Genomic DNA, 21144 nt, shown 5'->3' with positions numbered 1-21144 from the left:
CTACTATGTCAGATACAAAAATCTGTCACCTTAATCCATGGAAATCGTATCTGACTATTGCTCATTTTCATAGTACAACAGGAAGTTGTGATGGAAAAGGCGTTAAAATGTTTCCTTTGTGTGGACTACTTTTCCTTGAAATAAATACCAGGGGTTTTTGCTGGATTTCTTAAGCTAATTGATAGCTATTCACCACGTGGTGTGAAATTGCTGTGTAGGAAGAAGAGATGAGGGATTGAAGGCGAAACATGACAGAGTTTTCAAACACTGTAAGAATTCTTGTAACCAGACCTAAGAAATGTACTGAATGTGTGCTGATTCCTAGTACTTATCTTTTCTGGAAGCAAATGTAATCAAGTGTGATTATCAATGAATCAGACAGGCTATGGGCTCCACCTTTCATGACCTGCAGGGCTGAGGTGGGTAAGCAAAGGAAACCGAGGTGGAAGAGAGGAAGTGATCTTGTTCCTGATGCAGAAGGGCTAATTCCTGGCCTCCAGATGAATCTGGAAGAAAATAAATTGAGTTCAGCAGTCACGTTGCTTTTCCTGTTTTTATGGGGGACTTCTGATTGCTGCTTTTATAAGTTTATTGATCAGCTCTATGTAGTTCATTAAAACCTGGAACAACGCAACACTTGCTGGAGAAACTAAATTTTCTTCCTTCTTTTTTGTCAGACTATTATGTGTTACCATTGGTTGCAGTGTTTTCTGCAAGCTTCAAGACTGAACAGTACAACTTAGTAGATGTAACTGGAAGTCTGGCACAATCTTCACAGTTCTCAACTGTGATAGCATATCAGCATCTTGGTGATTAACATTTGGAGCATACTGCTCCAGGGTAAGCACTATAGGCATAATACAGAGAGTGTATGTGGGGTAATGGGTGCCTATAGCTACGTCTGAGTCTTCCTTTGTGTGTATTTGCAAATGAAAGGTTAAGTGCTGGTGGGGATCAGAAGTGGACACTGACAGTTCTGTTTTGTAGAGGGAAAACGATTTTAGTGTTTATTTTGTGGTAACATTTTAAAAGAGCATCAGAACCCCTTTTCCTAAGCACTATATATGTAAATTTTAAAAGCATGGTTTCTTTTAGATTCACCTGCTTGAGGTTTTCAGCTTTTTTCCTGAAATGCTGCCTCCTTAATATTTTTCCAGTGCAGTTAAGGACACCTGAAGTTAAACATAAGCCTACTGAAACAGGTTTTGGCTATCTCTCACCTTTCTTTCTAGTTTTTTATGATGTATACATTGAAACTACTGATCCGCAGTATTTCTTTCTGACTGCTTCTCCTGCTATGCCTCAGAAACAGAGTATGAACTTGTGATGTAAATAAATAGGGGACTTTCTGCATCCAATTAAATTAGAACTGCGCACTAAAACCACTGTATGCATATAGTTGCAAGGACAGGCTCAGGATGGCTTGTGCCATTTCCAGCAGTTGCAGAAGAACTGTGGTCAGACTCTTTGGAGGGATGTGTGAGGGGAGGAATCGAGTAGTAAGAGACTGGTGATTGTGCATGTACTGCTGTGTTTCAGCTGTTACAGGAAAGATTAAAATGGGAAATTCTGACCTAATTGCAGCCAGGAGACAGATACAAAAGACTGAACTTGGAGATGAAGCTGTCTTAGTGTGATGCCACGGGTTTATAAGCTTAAAAAAAAGTTTTGTTTGTTTTTTTAAACTATGAAGTCAGATTCCTTCAGTTGGTGGAGAGTGGTGGAAAATTCTCATCCCTGTGTTATGAGGCCATATTTCACAAAACAAGTATTGCTGTGAAATGCTGAGTGTTGCTGGTAGGTGAAAGGATAGTACCTTATAGAGGACTTCAAAGGTCTACTGCTGGAAACAGCACCTCCCATGGCAGTGTCCCCTTCTTACTCATTTCTGTCTGTTTTTTCAGCAAGTATTTCCTGCTGCCTTTGAGGAAGGGAAATGGAAGCCACTCTGCCATTTCAAGTTCCACTTGCAACCTTTTTTCTGGACGCTCTGCAGGTGCTTGTGGCACGGCAGGGCGGGATGCAGCTTACTACCTGGTGGCAGCCTGAACAACTGAAGGACTATGGGGATCTCCAGGCTGTGCATTTCTATTCCCCTACTTGCTGGTAGAAGTCAATATTAACAAAAAACATTGACTTCCTCAAGTGACAGGCTTGAAGCATGTTTATATGTCACCTTACTTGACTTGCTTTTTATTGTCTTAATCATGAATGATTCAATATTTATCCTTTCCTGCTCAGTTGAGCTCCACGTGGTTCTTGACACATTAAATAAAAGCCACATCTTACCAGTTCACTTCAGCAGCCCACGGATTGGGATGTACATTAAAAAATTGATTTTGAAAATTCAGCCACTCGGATTTATTGCTTATGTTGCTGTCTGCAGCATTTTGTGCAAAATAAGCACCTAGATTAACTTACAAAGGGTAAGTATCAAGTTTACAGTACTTCATGAGCTTAGCTAGGATGTTTGTAAAGAAGGTTGATAGGGGAATGAGGTGAAGAATGTACCCATGATTATTCGGTAGAGTCTGGTGGTCCTGCTTGCGTTCAACTCGTACATGCATTGCTGAGATTAAATCTCCTAAACTCAAGCAATTGGCTTAGTGTCGAAGTTTTCTGTTTAGTATCCTTTTCACCAGAGAACTTTACTGTCCACTCTCTTTGACTACAAGACTAGACTCTTTGTGGCTCACTTTCCAAACACCATTCCTTTAGGGCTGAAGAGAAATTTTATATTCAGGGCTTGCAGTTTTTCCTCCAGTTCTGTAGAACTGGAGTAAGCACTTTCAGACAACAGTCTGTGATTAAAACAAAACACATTCTTCTTTATGAAAGAAGAGTTAATTTTCTGTGAAATACTAAGATTAGCTTTTTTGCTTGCTTTATTCAGAATCATGATATGTCTCATACAGTGTAATAATGTTTTGTTCTCACTAATTTGTGAAATGCTTGTTTAGATATTATGGGTGTGTGCATGTGTTCTTGGTAAGCACTTAATAAAGTAGATTGATCTTTTTGGAAAAGGCTGCATTGTGTAGAACAAATTAAACCTGAAATAACAGTTGTTTCAGATTATTTTTCTGAAAGTGTAATTGCATATATTCTTTTTCCTACTGGCTGCTGAAATGGCTTTCCCAATAGTGTTTTATTATCCTGTTTTATTTCAACAATACATATATAGTAGTTTTGTTTCCATTCCACTGACAGACCTACAGCCTCCAGTGGTAATTCTTTACCAGCAATTTTTTATAATTGTAATAACTATGGAACTTTGTGAAATATAGCAGAAATATTTTCCTGAAGTTTATATACTATAAATAAAATCCCAATTCTTTTTTTTCTGCCAAAAAAGAATGCAAATGGAGATTTTTAAGCAACAAATTTATTCTGAACTCCCTATGTATTAGAACATTTCTGAGTATTTTAATATCTGGAGTTTATATGACTCTTGCTTCTCTTTTAGTCCTCATCTGTGCTAAGAATTTGGACATATGCTAAAATACTTATCAAGGCACTTAAACACATTTCCATATTTCACCTTGTGCTTATGTCCTATTTGAGCTGTGTGTGGCAAGGGTAAATTGAATTAAACCCCTATGTTGCCATCCTCAAAGGGATTTAGGAGTCTAATGGTCCGTCACATGCTCCCCTCTGCGTACAGGTGGTAGCTGCGGGGCTGTGGTTGTACCCCAAGGACCAGGTTTGCTGAGCCCCCTTCAGCAGCTTGGTTACCTCACAGGACCTGATGTGTAGCCTTGCCCACAGGCTTATCACTGAACATTTTTCAGAATGCTTCACAGGCGCTTACGAATTTAAGGTCAGGTTTTTAGGCATATTTAGGCAATTAAGTACCATTTAACTATTGGCTTTGGTCAAAAAGATTTTGTTGGCTGAATCGAGGGCCTAAGCTGTTGCTCTTGTGTTGTATCCCTACAATAATGCTGAGGGACTGTTAACTGATATGGGTCTTCATTCCTTTACTTGGATCAGATTCTGGCACAGTGATTTTATTATTGTCTCTTTATATGTATAACAAAAAGAAAAAGTTATTAACATTGTAGTTAATAAATATTTAATTTTTCTCTTTTTAAAAAAGATGCCATGTAAGTGGCTATGGAAAGAGCTCAAAACTGTTAAAATAGTGTCTTTTGTAAGTGTCTCCCAAAGGATGCAAACAGTACAAACTTTACATTAGATAAGTAAGAAGATGATTCCAGCCTGAGCCTTCCTTGCCTGTCTCTCCCTCATCTTTTCTGGTTCCATGCTGGTGTGTTTTTATGCAAAACCAAACATCTTTTGTGTTTAGGGAAAGGAGTAATAGAAGTGTCGGTGTTTGTTAACATATTTGACAAACTGTGGCAGCAAAAGCTATCCTTTTTATATTTTGGCATGAACAATCACCCTTTTATTGGGCCATTAATGCTATTTCAGAGCATCACGCTGTATCCACAGGCAATAATTTAGCAGCTGTTTATCAGGAGCTTTCATAAAGCTTTGAATAGTATTATAACATTCAGTAACCCTAACAACAGCATTTCAGAATCTGCCGGTTTAAATGGGATATCCGTGAATGTAGTTGTTCAGGGATGCGTGACCCATATAACCTATAAATTTGATTGGAAGTTACAGTGCTGGCATAGGCTGATGGATAGCAGATTAGAGCCCTGATTAACCATGTGATTCACAGGCTGGGAATATATTGTCGTAAGAAAGATTCATCAGATGCAATCAGAATTTCAAGTGGTCAGATGAAATTCAAATGCGCTGTGTGCCTGCCCCCCCGCCCCATGCTGCCTTGTGCTTTTCTTCTTAGGTTGTCCTCTGTAATTTATTTATTTATTTATTTATTTATTTATTTATTTATTTTTAATTTATTTTATTTCCACAGCTGAAAAATACTTCTTTGATGAATCTGTTCCTCACCCTAAAGCTGTCTGTCTGTTATTCATCAGAAAGCAGGTCGCAGTTCAGTGAGCAGAAGAAAAGATTTTAATAGAAGCTGTGCCAAGGGCTGTAATGCATCATTTTAGGGCCCTAATTACATTACAATGACAAATATCAATGGTGACAACAGCAATAACCTACATCCTTTAATGGCTATGCTGGAAAAGGAGTTTGGGCGCTGTGCCATCAGATTAGACTTGGTTTCAAAACATAGGCCATTAAGAAGTGTGTGTGTCCACAGTATTATTGGCCGATAACTGAAGCCCAGTGGAAAGGCCTGTAAATAAATGATGCCTCTGTAAAGCCTGGTCCCATGGGACAAAAGAGGCAAAATTAGATGACCGTGGAAGCAGCCATGTTTCCGAGGCAACTTTGCCTTTCCATGTGAGGAACTGGCTGCCTGATTTTATGAAATGATACTTTTTCTTTCTCTTGCCAGTTAGGTTGGTCATGAAAAACCCAGTGGCCTGACATCTAAGAGAAAAGAGAAGATCCTAAACTGGTTTTTAAATGTACGGTTTTAAAAATCTGTATGAGTGTACAAATGTGCAGTGGACTCGTGTTTTATTTTGTGTCTGACTTGATCTTCTTTGCATAAGAGTACAGAGTTTCCAGGCCCCCTCCAATGGCAGCAGCAATAGGTCTACCGAGATGCTAACCTACGTCATCAGTACCTACGCCTTCCAGTTTTAGGGTGGCGTTGCAAGAAACCCACTCTAGCTACCTTCCAGCAGCTAACTCCTTTTCTTGTATTTCTTGTAAACAGTCAAGCTGGTTGCTGTGGTGTTTTCCCCTGCAGCTAATTGCAGAAAGAGTTGCAGTGCCAAGGCAGAGGTTACTCTGTATTTACTGCATGAAAATGTCTGACCTAAGATTTTTTTTGGTACAGAATCTGCAATGTCCTTCCTGTCATTTGTGCACGTACACAGTGTTTTCCTTCATGCCTTCCTGCTGGCTGTGGCCTCCAAAGGTGGGCAGTCCGTGCCCCGGTCATGCTGTGCCTCTGCAGTCCACTGCTGCTCCGCTGGGCTGTTTCCTTGCTGCCGGAGCGCTGAGGGTGATAAAACATAACTGTACGCACAACCACACCACTGGGGACGCTCATTGTTAGGGGAAGTGAAGACCATTTTAATAACGAAATAGTGTAAACACTTGCTTCGGCATAGCGAGGGCTTCTCAGCTTTGTTGTGACTGGCCTAGCGGGCCCCTTGCCTAGCTGAGAAATGCTGCTGGGGAACATCGTGGCAATCTCTTGAAGTCATTTGCGAGCTCTTTTTCTTCTCCACAGGTTGAGCTGGGTGCTGTCTCCACCACCTCACTTTCTTGTGTACACTATGGAAAGACTTGCTGTTCTGCACTCCAGTGGGATTGATGTCAAGAGGTTTATTACAGTCGTGTAACCATTCATATTCAGCCACCTGTTTTCAGTTACTTAGAGCTTTTTGGAAGATGCTTTTTAGCTTAACGTTTCCCAGGCTCAGAATCTGCCGGCGGTGAATTTTTGTATAAATACTGAGCAAATATGTTTCAACCGCTTTTTGGCTGGAAGAGCAGTAGAAAAGAGACATACTTCTTCTGTTGGGGAGGGAGGAGGGCAGTGATCAAAAGAAAAACATCATAGCTGAAATAGCTTGAAATAGCTGAGGTTGAGTGCCTTAACTGAGAAGAAATGCCTCAAAGTGAGTTGAATAAAATTAGTTTTGTTGACTAAACTATATTCTAGCTGAACTAGAATTGACTGGTTTGGTAAAGAAGTCGGTGAAGTTTTACAGCCTGTGTTACTCAGGAGGTCAGATAAGACAATTGTAACAGTCCCTTCTGGCCTTAAAATCTGTGGATCTAAAAGCCTCTTAAAATTACATGCTGAGCTCCTGCATAGCCTTTCGAGCCAGTTTTATTCTCAGTTCCTAAGTAGTGCAGTAGAGGCATCCAACTAACGTAGTAGCTGTGGTGGAAGAGTGGTCTTCTGCTGAGCAGAGCCAAACGAAAGGCTCCCCTAAGGAGCTGTACAGGAGGTGGGTACGGTTGCGACAGGCATTTTAAAGATGGGTAGGAGGAGTTGTTTTGCAGTGGAGGAAAGCATCATGTGCCTTTTTTTACTAAGGCAGGTATGTGTGTTAAATGACAGGTCAGAAGGGGCTTCAGCTTGAAGCAGGCAGCACTTTGGAGTTTTTGTGTGGAAAAGCCTCTAAGAGCAGGACATGTAGTTTTTTTCTTTGATTTTAAGGGACTTGGGAGATCCCTTTAAAAAAAAATAGCAGGGTGGCTGGGACCCCAAATTTGGAAAAGCCTAAATAATGGTGCTTGAACCACTACAGCACAGGTACTTTGCAGCCGTTCATTGTATTACGGTCTACAATTCCTTAATCAAATACTGTTTCTCAAGTAATGCTGTGTTGGATCATGCAAGCTCTCTGGCTGAAGCTTAGATGCACACAACTTGTCGCTGCCTGTACTGCTCTGTGTAACAAGCAGTTCGTAAACGTCTGTGTCAATTAGTGTAGTGAGCACTATCTATTTAAAGGGGTATTTAAATTTTACATTGTGGGATATATCTGATATTATAGGCACATATAGACCTTTGAAATTAGCAGGTAGTTTAGCTTTGTGGCGAACAGAACATATTCTCAAATGTCCTTTAAGGTACCTATGCTGCTGAATAAACAGAAAAGGTGTGGTAGGTGAATGTAAAAACTGTATTAAAATGCATAACTTTAAAGAGATGAGGACTTGCATAAACAGTGAAGACCAGTGAGAAGATACTGGGACAGTGTAACATAGAAATTGCTGTATAAGTAACCTACGGGAGTTTAGATGGATTTCAGAGAAATGAAGAAATTATATTGGAAAGTAGTGTTAACTCGAGTGTATCACAGTATGCACAAGGGGGCAGAGTTAGTTTCACATGTACCCTTACCTCTAGCATACCGTGTCTTCTGCTTATGTAGCGGTGTAATTGTAATATTTCTTGAACCAAGACTTATTTTTTATGTGGTTCTGACTTTTTACTGCTAGTTCTGAGCCTTTCTGTTCTATGGGTTCTTTTCTAAGCATTCACAATTTAAAAGACAGCATAGCAAAAAGGCTGGAAGAGTTGCTTTTAAAAGAAGGAAGCCTAAATTGCACAAGTTTCTATCTCTTCGTCGTATCATTAGTGACTTTGCAAGAGGAAGAACATTCTGTCCTACTGTATAATGAGGAACTGATCCTGGTTACAATATATTATAAGAAAGTTGTGATTTATTGTAAGAAAGTCTTATGTGGCTTTAAATACTCTGTTTCTGGAGCTGTAATTCTTGTGTTATCTCTCCAAATCTCCTCCGTCTCTATTGATATTTGCAGATTAAATACACAGAATAAGAATTGATCTCCAGTATGGAAATAAAACATTTTATATTATTCATTTCTGATCACAATTGCAACAGGAAAGTAACTACTATTAACCGCGGATTTGATAACAACATAAATATGATACAAGACTGCAGTATCCCTTTCTAGAATATGTGGTAGAATGATTATCAGTAAAGTTGTATATTGTGTTGCTAATGTTCTCATGATATGCAGTGTTAGTATAGAAATAACTGGTTTATTTGTTCCCTTTGCTTACAGTGGCATTGCTGTAATCTGAAATGATCCTTCTTTTTGCCTCTTAGGAGAGAGTTTAGTTCGCTACACAGTATTTTGTTTATCTTTTCTCATTACATCTTCTTAAGGTTTGTTTTTTTTTAAATGCCTTTGATTGCATAATCAGACCTAACTTTTTATTATGTCAGCTCTAAACTGTGTTTTTTAAGGAAAACTTCTTAGCCAGAAATTATTAGCTTTGTAGGTATTGTTGAATTGGTGTCCAAATACTTTTGTTATTTTGATACTCTGTCCTGGTCAGAGGATGACTAGAGATTAAAAAAAAAAAAACAACCAAACAAATATATCTTCTGTGTTCATAGGTGACAATCGCATCTGAGAATTTATATAATTGAACTTCTTTCTTCTTGTCTCTTGCAGGCAGAAATTGTCAAGAGACTGAATGCTATATGTGCACAAGTCATTCCCTTCCTGTCCCAAGAGGTAGGTAGTTGTTTGTACTGGTGGTGATCTAAACGATTGCCTCATTGTATCTATTACAAAAGGGGGACTTTGTGTTGAGACTGTTTCCTTATGAATCTCTTGGTGCTCATAGATGACTTTCCACTGGGCTGTTGTCACTGTAACTTGATTATTTCCTCCAAGTCCTTTATAATATCATTGAAATACGTTTATGAAATGGAACATGTTGTAATGTGCTAAGCAAAATTTTAGTTGTTTAAGGATTTTGCTCTTATGTACAATGCAGTTTTTCTCACAATTATGACTTTGTTGGTCTGAAATCAGAGGACAGCTTGCAAAAATGCTAGAAAGGCATGATTTGTGCTACATTCTTGGCAGCGGGCATTAAAGTTCGGCAGAAACTTCTATTTTGGTATACCGAGTAGTGATGTAGCAGGCATACAAATGCAGCTTTTTTTTCTGCCTTTTTTCTCTCTGCATCCCAGATTACTTATTACCTTAAATCCTTTTATGTTTTCTGTGTATTTAGGGAATATATACAGAAGACTGAAACTCGCTGTGAGCTAATTTCTCTAAGCACTAATTTCCTCCAAATTATGATTTGCTGGTATTATCTTGAGTGCATTGTAGATACTTTGAGGGGCACTGGGATTTGGGGGAATTGGTGGGAGCTAGTGAGGGAGCCTTGGAGCCACAGGCATGTGTGAAATAAAATGAAAGCGTGGTTCATGAAAGGAGACCTCGGGTGCATAATGGCTTCCCCTGCCCACCCCGCTGGAGGACAGGGGCTGGAGGTTGGGGTCTGCTGGTGCAGGCTGGCATGCATCTGTTTAATGCATGGTTTCATTGCAGTAGAATCGGTAGCTGAGAAGTCAAAGCTGGAAGGTATATTTCTGTGCATTTCATCTGTAAAACATCGTGCCTGAGAACACGCTGCGACTCTTTCGCCCACCTTTTCAGTTGGTCCATAAAATGCCATTGCGTTTGAAGAGAGCTGCTCATCCTGCTGCAAACGAGAGGCTGTGTGCTCGATATTAGCATTCAGCTAATGCGCTCTGTGTGTGTGCATCTGTGTGTGTTTGAAATGAGAATAACACTATCAAAACTAGAACCTGACAATGTTCATGAGTGCCGCTGTACTCTCTGCTTATAAAGATGGATTTGTGGAAACTAAATGGTGTGTAATGATCTAGTTATATTGCTGGGGGACCAGAATTCAAGTCCTGCATGGATCTGAAAGGAGTAGCTGTTGATTTTATACTTTGACTGCTACAGAATCTCTATACATACAGTTACAGGGTTTTATCTGCTGTGCAGGAACAGCACAGCATATAAAAACGAGGTGTAAAGCTGATTCATACTCATGCTAAAGTGAGCACTAAAATGACACGATTTTGAAACAAAGGCAGGGGTGAGTACTTGGCAGGCAAAGCTGTGATCTTGGCAAAGATATGGGATCAGCATTTCCACGACAGAGACATCTTCTCTAGAGTATGTGATACTGTGTTTAGAAACTTTGTACCATTACACTGGTGGTGGTACTGGTACTGCTATTTTCAGCTGAAATGCTAAACAAAACTTTATTACTGTACACAAGTAAGTCACATTGCTCTGCTTCTGCAAACCCAGCCCATGTGCTTTCTTGGAGTAGGTGTTTTCTTGCCAATTGGACAAGCAAAGGGATTACATGGTCTTACAATAGGTTTGAAGAAAGACGTGTTTGATTTACACTGACTGATAGATTTTGGCCTTTGATTTTGGAAATCCTAGCCTCCACCCCCTCTACATGCTCATGTGGAATTGAGGAGAAAAAAAAAAGGGGGGGGGGGAAGGCTGTAGGTTTTTGAGCTTTGATGTTAGTGGCATCCCACTCAGGTGAGCATGGGCTCTCTCCTTTTTCTCTGCTCCCTATGCATTGTGCTCTCCTGTCCCTGGAGCTAAATCGCCTGGGACTCATGCTCCTGAAAGCTGGTATTGGTACATTTTAAGTCCCTGCCTTAGAGGGAGAAGGCACTGTGAAGGCTGCACGTGGTACTTTGTTCTTTTCGTCCATTGAGGAGAATCTCTGATGTGGTGCTCACATGCAGTAACTTACTTAAATCAGTTTATATTGGCATATGCTGATGAGGACTGATCTCCAGAAGAGAACTGATCTCCAGATTTGACTATTCTGCTAGTCTTGGTTTCTATCTAATTTGTGTCTTTAAAAAGTGAGTGTCTTAATGGAAGCCTCTTTATTTCATCATCCAGATTAATAGAGGATTGAATTGCAGCATGCTTTTGCTGTTTATGTGTTTTGCATACAGTCTAATTGTGGAATAGTGGCTGAAAAATGCGATCAGGCTCCTTTGTATTGTGCCTGAGGGAAAAATGAACAAAATACAGTGGTTACATGCACTGATGGCAACATTATTGCCTCATAATAGCACCAGGTTAACTTGTCTTATTGCTTGTTAACTTTGTAAGGAATCAATGGCTTGCGATAACTCACTTAGAAGTAAGAAATCGTGGCCAAAATCACTAGAGATCTTGTGAAAAGGATGCAATTATAATACATCACCCTACTGTGTACTAGTGTCTGCTTTGTTTCAGGGGGCAATCCAGTAAAGTATTCAGGAAATTCTCCAGGCTTCAGTCAGTTTTGCTGTGCTGTACATCATCTAAGCATATATTTGAAATAAAGTTCCTAACCTGCCTAAATACACAGTGAAGTGGTACCTTGTTTTTATGTTGACTCCAGCTTCGGCAGACTGTAAAAAACAGCACCAAAAAATACGAGCTTCCCATTTTGATAGGAAAGAGTGACTTTGTGGTCAAAGCATGAGGTGGACCTCAGGGGCGATGTGTGTTCAATTTCTGCTGCGGTTGCAGGCTTCCTGTGTTGCAACAGTCATTTTCCACCTCCCTGTGATGTTGTGAGATACCAATGTGCTCAAAGTAGTTCCTATTGCGTAAGGTGAAGGGGGTGCTTGCAAGGTTATAGGTTAATACTTGGAGGTTGTTAGCACTCAGTTAACGTAGTTTTGATCTGCTGCAGCTGGTGTAGACAGTTTGATACTCCCATCATCAAATGATCTAGCCAGTAAGATGCAATTCATTTTGGATCTAAAGCCGTAGATCATGCCTCTGCTAATTTACACTTCTTCTCAACTGAATTTACCAGCTGCAGCACAGTGTGACACTTGCACAACCCCGTGGCTTTCAAGCTGGGGCTGGTTCCTGTCTGGTCAAGGTGGTGTGTGTGGCTGGCTGCAACCTGTGGCTGTCGTTTTGGGACCCTGTGGGCTATCAAGAGCTGAACGACCTCATGTGCTGGATAGTGGTATTTGTTCAATGTGGCTGGAGATACTCATATATCATGGTTACCTTCTTTTGAGTAAATATTGACTGTGTTTATATTCATGAGACACACACAGACTGGCTGATTTACAGCTAACGATGTAGTTGTGGCAACCAGGAGCTCAGCACAACCTGCAAAAGCTGCTTGAGAAGCCAGACAAATGTTCATGGTATTGGCCCCTGTGAACTTCCATGCCACAGTGCAAGCATTATGTAGGCTGGAGGAGGCTGTAATAGACTTTTTCAGAAGGTGCACTTTCCGTTCCAACTGCCAGTGAACTAGCTAATAACAAGCTAGAAGGACTGCTCTTTAATAGGAGTTTTCAGTTCCCCATGTACGATAAGGTGGTCAAATATACTTCAAATATACAATAAAATGCCAAGCACTGGCATGCATACACAGAACCAAACATACAAAAAGGAAATGCTGCATGCAGTCTTTTCCTTTCAAACACTTCAATATTAGTTGATGGTTTTCCTTTTACAAGAGAGATATGGGCTATAATGTGTTTGCTCTTCTCTGTACATACATTCCCTAGAGGCGCTTCTAAAGTGCGGTAAATTTGGATGAAGAGTGTGAGATCCATTATATAGAAGCAGAGCAGGAGTCCTTACATGCTGTTCAAAAGGAAGTAGTTGTTGGTCTGAGATGTGAGAGGCGGAGAAGACAAAATTATTTTCCTCCATCTTAGACTTGTCCCAGACTAGAGCTGAAACAGCAACTACAAGGAAGCTGTCAGATATCTGTAATCCTTCTACCAAGGAAGGCATCTTAATAGCAATTTATTCACATATTGCTAATAATGTTACTACGTTTTATGAAGTGGTTGTTACATCTTGTCTGAGTTATGGTGTCTGGACGCAGTGACCCTGCTGGTCCCTTTTAGTTTTCTAAGTGTGTGCTGTAGTCCATGGTAAATGTGTGTTTGCTCTCCAGTTCTCACTAGTGTTTTTGGTGCAGCCTCGTCTCATTATGCCGTCTCTAGATTGGGCTTTTCAGAATGGCACTGCTGCAGTTGTTAAGCAAGACCTGGTCTGTACTCCCTCTAAACAGATAATACAACAACAGAATAATATGAATAAAACATAGCAGAGCCCGCTTGCTTCTGCAAAGTGAATTGTTCAGTGAATTTTGCTTTGGCTGTTGTTGGCAGTGCTGGAGACAGGCTGGAATTAGGCATTTTTAACACCAGCGTCTGTGTACGTGCACCAGGGGGAATTTTGGCTGCTTGGTTCCTGTCAGCACGGCTCCCCTGTCATTGGGAGCTGCGGGGAGCTCTGACATGGTATAAAAAGCCCAGGTATTTTCCACCATGCTGCAATGCCTGTGCAGGAGCCAGGGCTCGGTGACAAGACAGTCTGGTGAGACAGTGCAATGGTGAAAAAGCCTACATCCTTGTTGTGGTCTCCATTGTTGCCACCCACTGTGAGACTGAAAGGAGGTGATTTTCCAAAACAAGGCAAGAGCAGACACACCGCTCATTACAGAAAGCAAAAAGGGGTGAAGAGAAGAGGCAGGGAAAAAGTTAAAAGGGAGAAACGGTACTAGTCTGCATGACAGGTGGGGCAGGGTATTGAGTTCATTGCTCCGGCCTCTTAAATGCAATGCAAAATACTGTTTTCCGTTAACTGAAGAAAATGGGTCTGTCATTTGCTTGTGTGCACAGAGGAAGGCTAGCATTAAATGTGTGTGAAAGCTGCAACCCTGTGTGTATATTTGGTTGGGAAAAAAGTAACCCTTTTTTTCTTTTTGCTGTTTTTACTTGGCTGTAAGTAGCTACGTGATCACCCGATAGGCAGGCTAATGCGTACTGCTTGGTTTTAACATAATGCTGCTTGTTACCAGCACGCTGGCCGGGGAAGGCGTTTGAACACGGGGTAAGCACTGGAGCCATCCATCCTTGGGTACCCGCACGGGCTGGGCTGGCCAGCTGCCGTCCCGCTCAGCAGGCACCTGGGCTCCCTGCCGCTCACCGTGGTTTTGGGTCGCAGCAGGTCCCCGGAGCCCGGTCGGGCTCCTTCTCTGCGTGTAGAGATCTCCACTCGTTCCTGGAGCTGCAGTCAGTAATGTGGAGCCCCCGCGGCCCGCCCCAGGTTCAGAAAGGCTGAGGACAGCTGGTGGGCTCTTCGAAGCCTGTGCAGCACGCTGCCATGCCGCAGGGTGACTCTGCTTTCTTTCCTGTGTCTTTATCCACTGGAGTGCGACTTGGAAGTAGCCCTGGGGTCACTCGGGGCAGGCGCCCCCCCCCCCCCCCCCCCCGGGGGTTTCGGGAGCTGAGTGGGAGTCTGCTGGGTTGCTGCAAGAAGGTGGAAGTGATGGAAAGGCTAATTACAGACTATCGATTTTGGGTCTTTTGCATACTATGCCACTGAAGATTAAATCAATGTTAAGGCAGCTAGCAGTTGGAGAGTTTTAATTCTCTCCTGTACCTAATTTAGGTTCAGTGTTACAAGCCCATGGGTTTTTTTCTCTCTATGAAGGCTTGATCCCAAACATATTAGAATCCATGAAAGATGCCTTGTGTGGCTGCTTAGGGAATTTCTGTCTTACAGTGCTTTCCAGCAGAAATCTTAAAGTGAGATTTTGGTACCTCACCCCTCCACCTTCTCTTCCCCTCCCCTGAGAATGAAATAATGTTTTTCCCAAATACCCCTGAGAGCCATTCTTTGTATGTTTGCTGTAAAGGAAAGGAAAACATTCAAACTCTTGTGGAGTTGACTTATTTTCCAAAACCTGGATGAAAATTGGAGTAATTTCTACAGTACCTTTGATGTTTTCAGGCTGGCTTTCTGTAGGTTGCTCAGAAGTTTTTCTTCTGCCCGTGACCCTGGGAGCAGGATTTACGTAAATGGGTGTTGAACACTCATATATACAAACCAAGACCTAGGTCCCTTTCTTTACCTCAGTGCAAAAAGCATTGTCTAGGAAATAGTAGGAAAGCAAAGATGACTGTGAACTTCTCAGTAAATGTTTTTGGTGTTCTTTTTTTAAATAATTTTAAAGATTTTTAAAACCCATTTGGGGGGTTTATTTGGATGACTTGGATCAAAAATGCTATGACCCATTCTTGGTGTGGCTGACCTCCACCAGAAAATGGCGGTGTAATTTTTATGTATTTATATGGCACCCTGTTGCCATGTAAAGCCACATGTCACTGGGCTTTCAGCTACATGATTGGCGAAATCTGTACCTGTCCTTAACATGTGATGACTTGGAGATGATAAGACATTGTCAGGAACTTGAGTTTTGAGTATCGCAATTTCCTTTTTGCTGGTTATCTGTGATGGTTATACACCACTACGTTGTTTTGGGGTTTTTTTCTGAATGCCAAGAACACATTTGCTTGTGTTCAGCCTGCTTTTTGTTCTTTACATTGTCTGCTTATAAGTGACAGATTTGGTTTACGTTAGCACTGTAGCTTTACAAAACTCTAAATGGGACTTCTGTGATTCTGTTTGCAGCAGTATGTTATTTGCTCTCCTGGCATTTCCTTCATTTAATTCTTCTTTGCCTAAAAACAAACAAACCTTAAAACCGTTTTATTCCTTCCAGGAGTGTTTCTAAATCACCTTCATTATTTGCATTTATCCATTTTTTGTAGAGGTCAGCATTTCTTACAGTTACGGGTGGATTTTTAGGCTTGCTTTTCCTCACCCTGAGGGCTTTTATGGGAGAGAGTTTATAAGTGAAAATGCCATTTTTGTTTGTGCATTGCACCAAAAACCAGCAAATCTGAGACTGCCAAGCCCCTGAGATAGCAGAGCCCTTCCTTAGGGTCCCCTCTCCCAGCGGGGCTGAGGGTGCTGCCTGGGGAGTCTTTCTGATGCTCTTTACCTACTCTTGTGTTGGAGGAAGTCTTGAGGATTTGGGTCCCCACCTTATTTTATGCAGCTTTCTGCCCCTGCTAAGGGTGCACAGGAGGTGTGGCTGCATGGTCTGTACCTTGGCTCTGCTCTGCCCATATACACACCCATGGGGCGCAAACTGGAGGCTTTAAAGAGCCCTTCTCAGCCCTTCCCTTAAACTTTGCACCAAAGAACGTCTAGACATGGGTTTCGATGCAGAGCTGATGTTTCATCATTGTGGTTTCAGCACCTCTTGAGGTAGGCAAGAGCTCACTTCATTCCGTGTTCAACCCGTGGCTGTTAAATCAAAGATTACTCACTTTCAATGCAGATCACACAACCTGCTTGCAGTACTCCCTGGCACCGCCTTGTACCAATTTGTTGCGTGTAATCCTGATCCTGTGAGGCCTCCTGTGCAGATGGATTTGCCACCAGTGGAGCTCCAAACAGGCATGGATCTGGTTGCAAGATGAGGACCTTATTTTATTTGTAGTTGATGTTTTCAAATAAGTATCAATCAATTTTCAGCATACAGCAATTTTGTATTTACTGCAGGAATACAGTATCACTCAAACTGAGATAATATAACCACTGAAGCTTGTAAATTGTGTTGTTAATTAGACCATGTGTTTTTGATGGACTTTTTAAAGCTATTAAAATTTACATGTTGGGGATTCAAATAATTAGTTCTCTTTCACGTATTTGACAGAATTGTGAATGGCATTTTAAATTCCTTTCTTACGGTAGAGCTGCTTTGAAATGTACCTAGAAGGAGAAACTGTATATCCTTCAGTGATGTGGGTGCCATGCGCTTGTTGAAAATACATACCTTTCTTTTTCAGTATACTTTTTTCTTTTTAAATCAAAAAGTTTCCATGGCTGTAACAACAGTGGCTTGCATTTTAAGTTGGCCTGTAAATTCAAGAGCACATTGTGCTGATGAACAAAAGGAAGATAGTTCCCCATTTAGCCAGGTTATAAAATAGCTCTTTGGGGAGCAAAGGTATAATTCCTGGCAAGTAACGGCGTAAAAAAAAATTCTCCACTTACCTGATACTCTTGCAGATCAACACAGGATGTGACTTGTATGTTAAAGTTCTTTCAAGCCCTGCATGTGTTTGAAAAGCAAAGAAAAAAGATAAAAGGAAGAATCTGTGCTTAATAATTTAGAAAACAAATAATTTTATTGTGTTTCTGATCTTCATTTATAGCACCAGCAACAAGTGGTGCAGGCTGTGGAGCGTGCCAAGCAAGTGACCATGGCAGAACTGAACGCAATCATTGGGGTATGTGGTCTTTCCGTTTTAGCTCTAATAGTGTTTGTAAATAGCTTTTCTTTTTCTTTCTCTCTTGTATGAACTCATTTCCATCAGGTGGGCAAAAGTTGTGGGCAGTGGTGAAGTTCAGTAGCTTGACCTTCATAAAAGCTGGGTACTACCTGAAAACTTTTGCTTGTACTGTACCGAGAAGACAAACGGGGTAATTAATGTCTGTATTGTATCCATTCCCCGAAGCTGGGTCAGTATCTGGGTTTTTTTTGTCCTTTTTAAGTAACATTGCTTCTTTTGCATACCACGTGCCAGTCTGCTTGTGCAGCCATGGTAATAGGTAGCCTTCATATGCCACACTGTGCTTTAGGAGGGTTTTTCCCATCCCAGCTGCCCAGGTGGTGGGTGGTGGCTCAAGACTGTGAATATTCACCACACTTTTTATTTTTACATTAAAAAATAGCTGTTACTTTAAAAAAAAAAACCACAAACAACCAAAATCGATGGCAAAATGACTTGTCACCAGTGCACTCATAGGCGCCCTGCTCCTAGTCATCTAAAAATACGGGGGTGTGGAGCCCCTCTTGTAAAAGCTTTACTGCCAGCGGTATTAGCTCGGTATAGGAGTCCTGCAAGATTTTATGGGTGTGGGCAGCCAGTGTTTACAACTGGAGAGGAAAAGGCGTAACAACAAAAGCCATGGCTGTTCACACTACATAAAATAAAGGTGAGAAGTCATAGCTTAATAGCACATTATTCACATGTGTAATTATGCAGCTGGTACAAGCAGTTGTTTAAGTTATTCTAATGAAGACACTACAACTGTACTTCCCATCTTCTGCGCCCTCCCAAATGCTTTTTCTTTTGTGTATAGATTATACATAAAAGTCTTTTCCTTTTTTTTATTCAGTGTATCAAACACACTTTGAAATGCTAATTATTCCATTTACTTTCATTAAAATTCAAATTGCTGAGTGAAGATGTGGATAAGGGTCGCCGAATAATCAATCTGAAGTGAAGATATTGCTTCAATTATGCCTCTGTCTTTTAACAAGGAAATCAGGACTCTCTGATCATTGCTGACGGTAGTGTAGAGCAGCGGTCTGATTGTAGCTTGTTTTTAATAGGCTGTTTCTAACTCTATTTTGTATCCCTCTGACCACAAGAAAACACTGGTAGTCAATTAGAAGATATAAATGGAAAAGAGTAACCTTTATTTCCTCTGAAGTGCCCGTTAGAAAGAAGGGGGTGAATCGGAGCGAGTCGTGTAGAATCATGAATAACATTTGTTGTATGTCTTTTACGCTCCAGTGGGGAGAGTGGGAGATGAATAATTTCCCAATTAGTTTTCATTACCTAACCAGAAATATTGCCTTCTATTAACATTCTTTGCATAAAGTAAGTAGCTAAAGGTTGGCTTCTTTGTTAAAGAGGTTTTTATACGTATGTGCTGCATGTGCATATGTAGCGTGTGTGTATATGTGCACGTACCATTTTTTGTGTGTGTGTGTACGTGCACACGCGTGTGTATGAATACTTCATGGTCTACTACTGTACATTTTTGCCATTCACCTTTGTATGTATTAGGGAGACTGCAAAAAGCAGTTTGCTTTCTAGTAAAGAATAAGTTGGTTGATGTAAAACTTGTAATGTTATAGATACTGGCTATCGCACTCGTTATTTAAGTTTATCCTGCTTTCATGAACCACTAAACCACACAGAATAAATATAAACAGACTAGACACTTGTCTGGGAGGCTGGCAGTAACTTGTTAGTCTTCCCCCATCCAGACAGAAGTAAATTTTCTGTTTTGTTTGTTGCTGTCTGAATTTATCTCTTCAGGTCAATTGAAATTCTATTGCCTCAAATTTTCATAATACCTGAATTTTAGTTTTGTGCGTTAAAATTGGACAGCTCTCACCTCCCTCACAAGACTGAATTTTACCTTGCCCTACTGCCTTTTATCACTCTCCTGTTTTATGTTGACTTAGGAAATGCTGTGTGGCCCTCTCTTTAGTTTTAGAGAAACAGGAGCAATACGGACTGAAAATTTTGTGTTCATCAGGTTTGAAGAGAAGTAATCTAATCCAATCTTCAAGAGATTCATTAAAAAAATTAGAATAAATAGGATAGCAAGTTATCAAAAAAGCTTAAGTTCTAGTTGTGTGAATACCCACAATAATGTTATGTCTGCATTTAGATTTAAAGTCTGAAAATGTAGCATGGGGCTAAAAAAGGCTTGTCATACTTTGTAAAGTGAATACCAATAAAAATAAAACAAAGAACATGATTAGAAATCATGGCTTTTCTATATCTCTAATTATGTTGTCTTATATTATTTTGCTGTTTGATAAGTCTGACAGAGTTTGTGTTCTTTTAACCCTGTGATATTTTAAAAGCTTCCGAAGTTCATTTGCTCTTTACAGTTTTAAAAATACATCTTTTAGTTTAGTTACCCATTGAGCTGTGTATCAGACGAAGACAGAAGCAGTATTTGAGTTTTTGGAATACAACTGTAGCTTAAGTGTCTCTGTGCTTTGGCGCCCTATTCAGTTCACCTCACTCGTGCTAAACCCCTTTGGTTTGAATGGAAGAACCCTGGATTTGAGTTTAAAATGGCTTTTACCATTGGATGGTAAAAGAATGGAGGATGGCACAAGAAAGAACCGAATGTGCACAAATCATGTCTCTCTTTGTGTTTCACGTGTATATATTTTTGTATGAATGTGCTCTGATTTAATGGAATCTGATGAAGCACCTTTTAACTTTGCAATATTATTCTGTCTTCATTGGTAAATGAACCAAATCACTGATCCGTGCAGTTTAAATGCAAAATACTGAAGTGAGCCTGGAACCCGGAGAGACTGCTTGTTCTCCTGACAATAAACTAGTTGTGTTTAATGGAATGAAACACAGTTATAATGACTTCTTTCACAGGTCATGTTCAGTTTAAAACTGTTGGCGGGCTGAAACAAGTTAAATATCATCTGTCTTCTGGAGAGATGCAGGGAGAAAAACTAAACCAAAACTAGGTATCGTAAGCATGCTGTAGGAGGACTGTAAATCTGCAGGCATCCAGACTTTGCATCTGGTGTTTGCCATGGATGGTATGGTACAGCATTCTTGCTCGGAGCAATTTGTAGTACGCATCCAGAGCTCCTTTCCAGGTTGGGTGTATCAGGATGAGCAGTGTGATGTATCCAGTTGATCTTGTCATGTGTCACAGCTGCCATGTTTTTAAATTAGAATCTGCAAGATCACACTGTTGAAACAACATACCAATTGTTGCCTTAAATCAGTAATATGATCTAATTAGGAATGAAGTTTTCATTTCCTGTATTATTAAATTGAGTCATCTCACTCTCTTAAAATGTGGTGCGTTCCTTTTGGGTTTTTTTTGTTGTTTTTTTAATTTTATTTTTTAAATCCATTATGCTATATAATTGGAGCATGCTGTGTGCATGTGGTTACGTATTAATAAGGGAACTAGAGAATTAACTTGCAACTTTATAAGAAATACATCAGAGTCTTTTGGTTTTTTTCTCCCTCTGTTTAAAATAGTCAGTTTTCAACTGCTGTTGGGTAGTAAGGCAGAAATGGAGGCTACTGCTTGTGTGCCTGTTTATCACATGGAGAGAGATAAATGTACCAAAAACTTAAGAACAGGTATGTGATGGCATTCAAAGAAAATGCAGTT

The 21144-nt window shown here is 40.5% G+C and overlaps 1 protein-coding gene across 3 annotated transcripts in view; it reads left to right on the top strand.

The window, feature by feature from the left end:
- TLE4 (TLE family member 4, transcriptional corepressor) overlaps positions 1-21144 on the top strand; it is a 99722-nt gene that overhangs the window by 23876 nt on the left and 54702 nt on the right. For 2 of the 3 annotated variants that reach the window (XM_052777139.1, XM_052777138.1), the window contains exons 5-6: positions 8953-9015; positions 17391-17465. In XM_052777139.1, the coding sequence (XP_052633099.1) occupies positions 8953-9015; positions 17391-17465 (138 nt within the window). The remainder of the gene's footprint in view (positions 1-8952; positions 9016-17390; positions 17466-21144) is intronic. The other variant, XM_052777140.1, reaches the window with a different exon arrangement.

Source organism: Harpia harpyja, chromosome Z, assembly GCF_026419915.1.
Source record: "Harpia harpyja isolate bHarHar1 chromosome Z, bHarHar1 primary haplotype, whole genome shotgun sequence".
In the NCBI taxonomy this organism is placed as follows: Eukaryota; Metazoa; Chordata; class Aves; order Accipitriformes; family Accipitridae; genus Harpia; species Harpia harpyja.
The sequence above is the reverse complement of the archived record's forward strand: the minus strand, read 5'-3'. Positions and strand labels throughout refer to the sequence as shown.